At 41.4% G+C, this 13,095-nt stretch overlaps 1 protein-coding gene across 2 annotated transcripts in view; it reads right to left on the bottom strand.

Moving 5' to 3' along the window:
- The window catches only part of CAMKMT (calmodulin-lysine N-methyltransferase), a 256,296-nt gene extending 243,231 nt beyond the window's left edge, over positions 1-13,065 (bottom strand). For both annotated transcript variants that reach the window (XR_010989820.1, XM_068158873.1), the window contains exons 1-2: positions 12,826-13,065; positions 5,796-5,962 (exon numbers count right to left, since the gene is read on the bottom strand). Coding sequence is in view for 1 of the 2 variants with exons in the window: in XM_068158873.1 (XP_068014974.1) it covers positions 5,796-5,962; positions 12,826-12,924 (266 nt within the window). In the remaining variant the exon portion in view is untranslated. The remainder of the gene's footprint in view (positions 1-5,795; positions 5,963-12,825) is intronic.
- Between the last annotated feature and the right edge of the window lie 30 nt (positions 13,066-13,095).

Genomic DNA, 13,095 nt, shown 5'->3' with positions numbered 1-13,095 from the left:
CTCAGTTTAACATGGTAAGAAACCTAAGCAAAGGCTTCTTTGACTACAAATTCTTTTAATAAATGCACAGACAATAGGTCTTAATTTCATCAATGCATTAAGGGAGTATGCTGCCAAATCAGTTTTATCTCCTTCCTTGATTCCCCCGCTTCTGTGGCCAAGCCTGCTAAATTCATGTGTCGATTCTCAGCACCAAGTAAGTGAAAGAAAGCAAGTTTACTGTACTCACACATACTGCCTTTAAGGAGCAGGGAATATTGTTGAAATCTGCTGCCCTTCATTTTTCAAAATTTGTATTATTAAACTAAAATTTTATGAAAAGTTCAAAATATTATTAGCAGAAATATCCCAGGGGAATCTTCTAAAACACCTCTTGCACTGACAGGATGCCTCATGTCTAAATTGAAGGTCCAGAATAATCTTCTGATTCCTTTCGTATTCTTATCTAAAGGTTCACTCATATTCAGAATGGAGGCATGACACCTTGCAAAGATCACATAACACTCTTTATGAAGATTTAACCCTTCCTATAAGCTGCTACCATCATTCCTTTCAGTACTGCATTTTAGCATTCAAAACACCAAATGACTGATCAATGCAAAATATTGTACCACTGAAATAACTTACTTCTTCTCTAATTGCTTAAAATGAGCCTACAATTTTAAAGCAAATCCATGTCCTGAAATAGAAGATTTGAAGATATTGATTGCTTCCTTTTTAACTCTAATAAAGGAATAATTTTCCTGTCTAAAAGACAGACACCTTCTCCACCGTGAGACACTGCATCTTTATGATCTATAATCACTTCATTGCTAGAACTGCTCATACAAGATTTAAATTTAAAAGCACATTCTGAGCTAAGAATAGAAGGATTAAGACATGTAATATTGAATAAAAACTTTAAAATGTCTACTTACTCTATATCTTTCTATCACCATGAAAACAAGTACTTACCATGTGCAGAATTTTTAACAGCGAAGTAAGATACTCTCAAAGTTAAAAATAACTTGAACAAAGCTAACAAATACGTATGAAAGATTTACAAATAAAAATATGATTTTAATGGTGAAAAGACCCAGAAGGCCAGATAATTACTGTAATGAAAGGTATCTTTTTTCAGTTCAACCTTGCAAGAAATTCCACTCAAAAAGAGGCTTGTAATTTTCATCTGCAGACTAGATTACTGTTCATGGTATCCAAATCTGAATGTGAAAACTGACTCCAGCTTGAACTGAGTATGTCTACATTCTCCATGCTAGACTGTCATACACATTCAGCCCAATCCACTTCTATCCATTTAGAGACTTACTTTTAAACTAACAGTAATTGCAAACAAGTCTAGAGAGCAATTCCATGTACATAGCCACCCAATCATGAGTCCAGTCACTAGTGGTGTGTCCAGTCACTACTGGTATGCCCCAAGGATCAGTGCTGGGCCCCATGCTCGTTAACATCTTTATTGATGATCTGGATGAGAGCATTGAGTCCATCATTTTGCTGACGACACCAAGCTGGGGGCAGGAGTTGATCTGCTGGAGGGTAGAGAGGCTCTGCAGAGGGACCTCGACAGGCTGGACAGATGGGCAGAATCCAACAGCATGAGATTTAACACATTCAAGTGCCGGGTTCTGCACATTGGTCACAACAACCCCATGCAGTGCTACAGGCTGGGGTCAGAGTGGCTGGAGAGCGGCCAGGCAGAGAGGGACCTGGGGGTACTGGTCAATGGTAGGCTGAACATGAGCCTGCAGTGTGCCTAGGCAGCCAAGAGGGCCCATGACATCCTGGCCTGAATCAGGAACAGTGTGGCCAGCAGGAGCAGGGAGGTCATTCTGCCCTGTACACTGCACTGGTTAGGCCACACCTTGAGTACCGTGTCCAATTCTGGGCCCCTCAGTTTAAGAAAGATGTTGAGTTGCTGGAAGGTGTCCAGAGAAGGGCAAAAAAGCTGGGGAGGGGTTTGGAACACAAGGCCTATGTGGAGAGACTGAGGGAGCTGGGGTTGCTTAGCCTGGAAAAGAGGAGGCTCAGGACACCTTATTGCTGTCTACAACTACCTTAAGGGAGGTTGTAGACAGAAGGAGGTCGGTCTCTTCTCCCAGGCAACCAGCACCAGAACAAGAGGACACAGTCTCAAGCTGCACCAGGAGAGGTTTAGGCTGGCTGTTAGGAAGAAGTTCTACCCAGAGAGAGTGATTGCCCATTGGAATAGGCTGCCTGGGGAGGTGGTGGAGTCACCATCATTGGAGGTGTTCAGGAGGAGACTTGACAGGGTGCTTGGTTGCATGGTTTAGTTGATTAGGTGATGTTGGAGGATAGGTTGGACACAATGATCTTGAAGGTCTCTTCCAACCAGGTCTATTCTGTTCTACTCTATTCTATTTATACCATCAAGACAAGGATGTAGTGAGCAGGAACATCAAATATGGTACAAAACCAAATTAGACTTGACTAACAAAATGAGATTCTGGACCGTAACACAAAAAATTTCACGTCACCATACCTTTCACTGCCATCAACAGTCATACCCCAGAGCTACAAGAAAGCACCTTAGCATCTATACAAGCTTCAGAACACCTTCCAGCCTGTACTGTGAATCTACATGTCATTGAGCACACTAGAGATCACTGTTTAACCAGTATAGTTACAGGAATTTTAAAAACAAGTCAATGATGCTGTCATTTCAAGGATCTAGTCAAAATGACACCTAAATCCAGATCAAATGTTTAAAGCAAAACTTCTCTTCTATTGCTGCTTCTGGCTTCCTGGTTTGGAAGATGTATTAAGAATATTTCTAAAATAAACTAGTGACAGAAAAGCACAGCCTAAGTTCTTCCTTCCCAAACAGGAATCCAAATGAAATGCAGTAAGAAAACCAAGCATGCATATGCCTGGCTGTTCCCACTGAAGCCTCTATTTGTCTAACAAACTGTTCCCCAAGTACCTCTAGAGCAGTAATTCCAGCTAGGTCATAGCATATCTGAATATACAATTTGATCATTTTTGATAGCACTTGAACTGATATAGCTTGACCTTTAGACTCTTTGCCAAAAGCTACTACCTACCTTATGAACTTTCTTAAGTATTTAGCCTTGTCAAGATATTAGCTGACAACCCTTTTAACATCCAACATATGCAATGAGCTTTCTCCAAAAGATACTAATGCATAACGAAAACATGTAGATGAAAATTCAAAAGTAATTTTGTCAAGAGGGGGCCGTAGCCACATTCTTTTTCCTGACATAAAGTTGTATGAAAAGCTTTTCCTACTCAAGCACACTATTCTGGGTTTACATAAATGATGTTCTTGTTATGGTTAATAATATGCTAATAACAAGTTGTTATCATTGTGTTAAAATTGCCTCTATTGGTGAAAATTAGTAGTAGTAACAGTAGTAGTATTTTCCCAATGGGAAGAGAAGAATTATGGGAATACTGTAAGCCATGCAGAGGATATGTAACGTTTCCACGACATGATCAGCATCCTGTGATATTCAGAAATAATGAATATATGCTATCTATTGTCAGTGAAGACAGGAAACATTTTAATATAGAAGTATAAGTCAGTTCTGATTGTAATTTATAAAATATCAGTGATTGTCACTCTTATAGGAAAGGAATAAAACATGGACCAAAAAAAAAACCCAATAGAGACAATGTCCCTGTTTTTTTTTCAATATAGTTTTTGAAACCCAGTGAGAGTCTGCACCACCACAGAAACTGTACATTTCCATTGGTTTAACTCAGCGGAACATAAAAGGTACAAACAACATCTCCATGCTTAGTCCTGGCTGGATAGAGTCAGCTGGATAGAGTTGTGATAAAGAGAGTTAAATCCTCTTGGTGGCTGGTCACAAGGGGTGTCCCCCAGGGCTGGGTACTGGGGCTGGTTCTGTTTAATATCTTTATCAATGATTTGGATGAGGGGATCGAGGGTACTCTCAGCAAGTTTGCAGACAACACTAAACTAAATGGGAGCGTTGATCTGCACAAGAGTAGGAAGGCACTGCAGGGAGATCTGGACAGGTTAAATCAATGGGCTGAAGTCAGTGGAATGAGGTTTAATATGACCAAGTGCCAGGTCCTGTGCTTTGGTCACAACCTCAAGCAATACTACAGGCTTGGGGAAGAGTGGCTTGAAATCAGCCCAGTGGAAAAGGATTGGGGGGTGATGGTGGACAGCAGTGATGTTGAACATGAGCCAGCAGTACGCCCAGGTGGCCAAGAAGGCAAGCAGCATCCCAGCCTGTATTAAAAACTGTGTGTCTAGCAGGAGTTGGGAAGTGATTGTGCCCCTCTGCTGGGCCCTGGTAGAGCCACAGCCCAAGTACTGTGCTCAGTACTGAGCCCCACAGTCCTGGGTTGGACAGTATTGCAAAGACATTGAGGTCCTGCAGCATGTCCAGTGAAGGGCAATAAGGCTGGTGAGAGCAGATGAGGGAGCTGGGGTTGTTTAGTTTGGAGAAGAGAAAGTTCCAGAGATCAATCAGATCTCCCCATAGCTAACTGAAAGGAGGTTGTAGTGAGGCTGGGGTTGATCTCTCCTCCCACATAACTAGTAACAGGACAAGAGGAAATGGGTTTAAGTTGTGCCATGGGAGGTTTACACTGGAGATTATGAAAACTTCTTTACTGAGAGAGTGGTGAGGCAATGGAACAGGTTGCCCAGGGAGGTGGTGGAGGAGTTCAAGAATCTCGTAGATGTGGTGCTTCAGGATATAGTTTAGTGATTATGGTAGTTGGACTATGGTTGGACTTGATGATCTGACCAGGTCTTTTCCAACCTTAATGATTCTATTATTTCTATGACTGACTCATTTAAAGCTCCCACTTAAATGACAATGCCATTTCAGTTTTGATGACTCAGGCTTTCTAAAATGTCCTTTACTGTGCACAGAATGCAAAATTCTACACACTCAGCAGGGCTAACAAGGCACTGCAAAATCAGTATTGATTCAAGGATTCTTAGTTACCATTGCAATGATACCTGTTGAGGCAAAACCAAGCTACACAGGTACAAAACTGAACAAGCAAAAGGAGAGCAGTGCAGAAAATGATAGAGAAAACCAACCCCACATAGTAATGAATGGGAACTATATACCTATCTCTTTCACTGAAGCTACTGAGAATTCACTAACACTTGTTCAAAGGGTTTTGGGGAAGGTCTCAGGAAGGGGCTGGGGTTTGTTTGTTTGTGATTTTTTTAATATGGTTTTGGGAGGTTTCTTAAGTACAAGCATCTTCATTTGTTTTACCTGCTCTAATAGAAAATCGATTTCAACAGGTATAAATCTTTTCTGCAGAAAAAGGAAAATTTTTATTCTTTTGTTTCGCAAATTGGCTTCCAAATTTTCATTGACTTTCACAAGAAATATTAAGAAGAAAATTGAATCAAGTATAGATCGCTACCAAAAAGCTTTTAGAACTCTATGAATAACATCACACCAGTAAAATTTTTATTAAGATTACCAGTAAATGCATTCAGGTTTTGTGCATCCCATTTATAGCTGAAGAATGTCAAAACAGAAAGCTATTAGAAATGCAAAATAAGTGTTCATACTTGCATTCTGTTAGAGATACAATCATCAGTCAAGCATCAGTGAAATTACAAAAAAGAAAAAAAGGCAGCAAGTCAGACAAGCTTTGTACTTAACAAACAAATATGTATAACATCTAACAGTTTATTTGTAAACTATGCTCTAATTATACAAAACACTGGGAGAATGACTAAGGAGTTTTATATATGAGGCCTGTACAAGATCATAGGAAGTACTTAAAACTTAATTGATACTTACCTTAAGGACACACTATATTCAGGATAAAAGATGCTTCTATACTGAACCCATGTTCCAGTTTCCTCATCTGTATTCTGGTTTTCTACTGAAAACAGACTGAATGATGCAAACCTTCTTACAGACACTTGTTGAAGATGCAAGTCTTTCAAGTGCTTTTTCTTCAGAACCTTTGAAATGAAGAACAAATTAAACATTAAGAATAAAATTTCAAGATAAGCACAAACACAGACTTATTTAACTGAAGAGGCAAATCTGGAATCAACCATAATAGCTATGCTCTTAGTTGATACCTATAGCTAGTCCAAATATGTCAACCCTGAGAAAAAAAACAGTGGCATTGATTATAGGGGTAAAGAGAATGACTTATGAATTTATTATGTGTGTGTATACATATATACACACACACACACGTATATACATATATATATGTATAGTACCTCAATAACTGTAAAGGAAATGTACTGTATTCAGGACACACGCTTCTAAGTATGAAGTTGCTTCTTTTAATTCCTCCTCCAGCAAACCCATGCCAAAATCAGAAGCACAGACTGGGTTCTTCCCCGTCCTCCCATCACCACTGAGAAACTTTGTGCTACTTGCTGTTCCCATACATTAAAAAAAACCAGAGTGGTATGTGTTTGTCAGGTAAACCATTCCTTAGCTTACAAGTCTCCCGACGCACACTTGCAGAACTGCTGCCAAACTTGCTATCTATCCCAGGCCCCAGACTTTCAAGATGGCACAATTGGATATTCCCCTGCCAAGGCCCCTTAAGGGGACTGATTCATTAGTCAGCCTTTACACGATGCCCATAATACTCTGAGAGCACCCAGTTCAGCGCTAAGAAACTGAAGAATCCAAGGCAGTGGCAGAAGCAGAATGGCCACACATATTTCGTGCCATTTCTAAATTATTAAAACACGTGATCAGGAAAGGGAAAACATGGGCCCTTGGTTCTGCACAGTCCAATGCACTCAACAATGTCTTCAGGGAGTAAGGTACCAACTCCTCCATTCAGGAAAACCCAGCACCCAGCTTGTTCAAACTGTATCAATGCACTGGATTAAACTACCCTGCTACACAAAAAAGTTTATTCTTTAGGTCAGTGATATGGAAGGAGAGATGTCCTGGTGCTAATTTCTTTCTCCTAACACTGGACAGAACACTGGACAATTAATAATTGTAACTGCATTTCTAAGACAAAGGTGCCTAAGCATTTGACAGTGAGGAAAAACAAACAAACAAACAAAAAATGGAGCAGAAAATAAACTCATCACGATAGATAGGTTTTTGCCAACCAAATCTAAACCTGAAGTCAAAAGAGAAGTAGCTCTTCAGAATTATGAAACTTGAAATGAAAGTCTTGTATATGGGATTCATGCAACAAAATAAAGGGTCAGTGATTTTTTTTTTCTTCACTCAACATTTGTCGCCCATGCTTTAGCTGGAAACGCACTCGCCTTCAACAGCCTTACAATTTGGTGCCATGACCTATTATTTTGCAGGATACTTGACAATACTGCATGTGTGATCAGAGCAATTGTATTTACTATGCTGTTAGTTTCTAACAGCAGGTCTGATGCATCAGGCTTATTGCTTCTGGATCTATTTTCACCAGCAGGTCTCAGCATATGAAAGGCACAGGTATTTTGATCAAAGTATTAAAAATGGCTGTGTGCTGTCCACAGTTATTTCTTCCACTTCTTTAACACATGGGGAAAATACACATGCAAGGGAAATAGTTAAAAGGGCTAAAGGAGAACCAAATTAAAACATTAGTAGAATTAAGACTTTCATATAATAGCAGCATGCCTGAAAACAAAATGGACCATTCTGACAACTAAAGAAACCTCCAAGATCTAGTCTTTAGAAAATCTTCTTGTTTCAACATTGTTGGGGTTTTTTTTAAAGCAAAGGCAAGCTATTATGAACAGGAAAAGAAATCCAGCAGTGACAACACTTCCCTGTTTTAAGTTTTGTGTTCTACAGTTAAAATTTCTAGTCACTCTGTAAAAGGGACTCTCTGGCTTAACAGAAAATCTCATGAGCATTTGAGTACTCAAAAAAGCACATTTCTTCCATGGTCTCAAACAAAAATCAAGAGGTCAAATCTTTTAAGAACCTAAATATAATGGTAAAACGGAATACAAAGGAAGAACATGTTACATTATTTATATCTAACTTTGTATTTTTACATATGGATCACATTTTTTTCTCCCACAGGTCAGTTCCTAAAAGCATCACAACAGGCTGCTGCTATAGGATACTCCACTGACAAAAGCCAAAAGGTGACAAATCTGTTTAAATTCATAATAATATTTTGAGGAGTTGAAAGCTCTGTTTTCGTGACAACCTTCCAGTGAAGGTAAAGCTCCCCAACTTCCTGAACACTGCCATAATAAATGAATATGCTCCAGTGACCTACAAAACCAGTAGCCAGTATCAAAGCAAGCTAATTCCTGGGATTGGTGATGGCAAACTGAAAGAACTACAGAGGGGAAGGAATCACCAGACATCACTGTTCTTTGGTTTGGGTTGTTGGCTTCCTTACCTCTTCCCTCAATAACTTGTGATTCCATTTCTCAGCATATTTCTATTTTAAAATATTCCACAAGCCTTGTTCACTATTGTCAAGGTTTTTTTTAGGTACTGAAATGCCTCATCCCAGGGCTGTGCTTCAGACCCCTCCCCAGCCTTGTTGCTCTTCTCTAGACACGTTCAAGTGTCTCAATGTCCTTCATAAACTGAAAAAATTCCATACAAAACACCTCCAAAAGAGAAAGGATCTTCAAGAGGAAGGAAAGAGAGATTGCCAAGGTGCTGCTCTTGCTCAAGAATTTGGGGCAGGTATTTCTGTGATCTTCTGCACAAGAACTTCACAGGTGTACACAAGTGTTAGGCTTGTACCCAGGTCATACATACAAATATTACCTAAATAAGCAAATATTTTAGGTCCTGTATGAGAGATCCTTAGCCAAAAAATTAGGTTACTTAAAGGAAAAAACACCATCACTGAAAATCCCAAACACACAATAAAGGCTCACACTTTTACCTTATGGTTTCCCCTGTCTCAAACTTGCATTTTCTTTCCTCTCTAACTTAGCAATACAGAACTAAATCACTGTCCATCATATTTGAAAAGCCATGACAATCTGGTGAAGTCTCTGCTGGTTAAAAAGGGGAAATATAACCCCCATCTTCAAAAAAGGGGAAAAAATTGAGACCGCAGAAATTATAAACCAGTCAATCTCACCTGTGTGCCTGGCAAGATCATGGAGCAGATCTTCCTGAAATCTTTCCTAAGCCATATGAAAAATGAAGAAGAGGTGATTGGAGGTAACCAACATGGCTTCACCAAGGGCAAATCATATGAAAGAAACTTGGTGGCTTTCTACGATGGTGTTACAGCATCAGTGGATAAGGGAAGGGCAATCGATGTCATCTACCCAGATTTGTGTAAAGTGCTTGACACTCTCCTGCATGACATCCTGGTCATCAAATTGGAATAAGCATGGATTTGAAGGGTGGACCACCTGCTGGATGAGGATTGGCTGGATGGCAACACTCAAGAGAGCTGCAGTCAACAGCTCAATGTCCAAACAGACACAAGTGGCATGCCTCAGGGATGAGTACTAGGAGCAGTGCTGTTTAACATCTTTGTCAGCAATATGGGATTGAGTGCAACATCAGCAAATTTGTAGATGACACCAAATTGTGTGTCCAGTTCACACACTAGAAAGAAAGGATGCCATCCGGATGGACTTGGACAGGCTTGAGAGGTGGACCCAAGCCAACCTCATAAAGTTTAACAAGGCCAAGTCCAAAGTCCTACACCTAGGTCAGAGCAATCCCAAGCACAAATATAGGCTGGGCAAAGAATCAATTGAGAGCAGTCTCAAAAGAAAAGACTTAGGGGATGTCAGCTGATGAAAAACTCAACATCAGCTGGAATGTGCACATGCAGCCCAGAAGGCCAACTGTGTCCAGGGCTGCACCAAAAGAATTGTGATGAGCAGGACTAGGGAGGCGATTCTTCCTCTCTGCTCTGCTCTTATGACACACCACCTGGCGTGGTGCCCCCAGCATAAGAAGGACATCGAACTGCTGGAGAAGGTCCAGAGGAGGGCTATGAAGATCATCAAAAGGCTGGAGCCTATAGGGAAAGGCTGTAAGAGTTGAGGTTGTTTAACCTAGAGAAAAGAAAGTTCTGGGGATACCTTATAGAAGCCTTCCAGTACCCGAAAGAGGCCTACAAGAAAGCCAGGAAGGGACTTTTTACAAGGGCTTGCAGTGATAGGATAAAAGGGAATGGACTGAAGCTTAAGGAGGACAGATTTAGGCTAGGTATTAGAAAGAAATTCTTTACAGTAAAGGTGGTGATACACTGGAACAGGCTGCCCCTCCTTTGAGGTGTTCAAGCCAGGTTGGACAAGCCCTTGAGCAACTTGGTCTAGAGGAAGGTGTTCCTGCCCATGGCAGGGGGGTTAGAACTAGATGACCTTTATGGTCCCCTGCAACCCAAACCATTCTAGGAATCTATGAATTCCAAAGCAACTCTTTCCTCATCAACACACCTGACATTTTTTTAAAAAGCATCACCAAAACCCACAGATCTCAATTGCAGGGCCTTTGGTACTTATTTCATGACATTATAAAACCTAAAGGCATTTAATCTGTCATAAAAACAAACAAACAAAAACATATGGAGAAAATTCCAGATCACCAGAAAATCCCTGTATTGCTTTGTGTATCTCACAGTGTACAGTCTAGCCGCACTAAAAGTCAAATTCAGTAACCTCTGAGTTCTGTGGCACCAACTGGAACATATTTTGTACACGCAAAAAAGTTTCAACATAACCAACTAATCTATATTATATCATCAGAACTGCACATTTTTTAGTTTTTTTTTTTTTTCAACTGCAAATTATTTGCAAACTCAAATCTAACAAAAACTTGGAAAAAATATCTGGAGCACAGGCACCTTCCACAGAGAGAGGAACAGGAAGATAAGAAAATTTGTTTGAGAAGCTCTGCTCTGGAAAAAAGAAAACAAAAAATCAAAACCAAACTAAAAATAAAAGGCCACTGCCCTGTCCTCAGTTCAGTTTTTACTCTTCATTTCTGGTAGCTAAAGTACATTAGGATAGCTTTATAAAGCTTAGAGATTTCAGCAAAGTTTTCATTCAGTGTTCTATGAAGACCAAACATACGTACAGGTAACAATTTATGCTTCGAGCTCTAATTTCCCTCCTAACAACTACAGACAGGATAATGTCATCAGTTGCATAGACTGGCAGAGCTCAAAACACAGCCTTTGAGAATTCACTCCAGGTATTTACAAATGCACACTACATGTGTGGCTTAATACTTTTCTACAGGGAAAAAAAGTGTTTTTCTTGATTCTGACAAGCTAAGTTTAAAAATATTGCCAAACTTCAAACTCAGTACAGACATAAAACATTTTATTGATAAAAATCACATAAGTAATTACACAAACTCCTAGTTCTTTATGATAGCTTCATAGGATACCTGTTAAAAGGGCTTTTTTCTTAATTAAATCAGCAAGTACACCCTCAAGTATCCCTACCACAGCAAATCAGTTTGTGCATGAATGAAAGAAAATTCAATGTATAAACACACCATAGAACTGATTTCATGACATTATTACAAGCAGTATGAAAAGTGTTTTTAAAAGCACTGCAAGAAACTATTTTGACAGTGCTCCTTTAAAGATGGCTATAAAGGAAGGTCGATACCTTCTTCCAATCCGTAGATCAATCTGAGCATTAATATTAGTAAAGAACACAGAAATGACTCTTACTTCAGATGCACCAGTAAGATTAAATTGATCCTTGCTCATTGTACCATACAAAAATCAACAGAAAAGCAGAAGAACATGGAAAAACCAAAGAACCTGCAGAGGAAAAGGTCACAGATACAACAGAAGTCTTGTCTCCCAATATTTACATGCACCCATCACACTCCCATTCTATTGTTATGAAAAATTCCTTAAGATTTCATGAGACAGAGGCATGCCAAATCCAGTATGTTGAAAAGAATTAAGAGCTAGCAGAGTTGCAGAGTGCAGCTTACACACGTTTAAAATGGAAATCCTACAAAGACATACCTGATAACCATACCACTAGCTTTGACATTTCCTGCTTTAGAGTATAATAAAAGTTTGTCCTGTTGAACTGAACTACAAACCAAACCCACATATAAATAAAAGTGTAGTATGAACCTCTCCAGGCCTCCTACTCTTACTCCACTACAGCCTCTAAAGAGTCCAAAGAAGTATGGAAGGCCAGAGCTGACAAACTGCTGTGCCCCTGCAATGCTTCTTCATCCTCTCGCTCTTCCAGGCGTTGCTGCACCAGCAGCTGCAGGTAGAGCAGATTTCACTGCCAGGTGAGTAGGGTCTCACCCCTGTTCCTCACGAAAGGTAGTTGGGGAGCAAGACAAAGGGCAGGAATCGGGTAGCGTATGACAACTATCAGCACCGACTCAAGGTGTCAAACTTCATCCTGAAAATCCCAGGGTAGTGCCCCCAGCTGCGGGGCCCCGGCCGGTCTGCCGCTAACACTACTTACAAGACCACAGACTGGTTTGGGGATCAGAAGACACACTTTGAAGAACCATGTGTGTATGTACATTCTTATGATTATCGTGGCTGTTATTATTTTGTCCAGGAAGAAGACTGCAAACCCCCTTGCCAGCCCCAGTATACTATTCCTCGCAATCCCCTCGTCGGGGCGCGGGCAGCTCTCTGCAGTTCGCCCTTCCGCACCGCCACCCCATCGCGGGACAGAGCCTGGCCGTTCAGACACTGGGAACTACCAGCCACGTGGAGCCGCAGCTGCCCAGTGCGGAGGGGCGGGAGTGAGGGCGACGAACCTCCCCGGCCCAAGACGCCACAGTGCGGGAGCGCCGTTCTGCAGAGACGCACACTTCTCCGGCTGTGCCGCTTGTGCAACCGGCCCATCCCGGCGGCCCATCCCGGCAGCCCCTCCCGCTCGCGGGCTCCCCCTACCTGCCCGAGCAGCCGCCAGCGGGCTCTCGCCACTCCAGTAGCGCTCGCCTCGCACTTGCCCGCGGCGGGGCGACGCGGACATTCAGCACCTTCAGCCATACGGCGGTGGGGCACAGAGACTGCCCTCCGCGAAGGAGGAGCGCTGCCCTGGCTTCGAGGACTTGCCGCCGACCCTTCAGCGACTGCTGGGACCGGCCCGGTTAGGGCTTGCGGGAAACGCAGCGGGTAGCCATCTTTGTTAAGGGCAGCACTGTGGAGACAAGCTGTCGC

The sequence above is a fragment of the Melanerpes formicivorus genome, unplaced genomic scaffold (assembly GCF_026170545.1).
Source record: "Melanerpes formicivorus ecotype bairdi unplaced genomic scaffold, bMelFor1.0.p_v2 SCAF_43, whole genome shotgun sequence".
Lineage (NCBI taxonomy): Eukaryota > Metazoa > Chordata > Aves > Piciformes > Picidae > Melanerpes > Melanerpes formicivorus.
The sequence above is the reverse complement of the archived record's forward strand: the minus strand, read 5'-3'. Positions and strand labels throughout refer to the sequence as shown.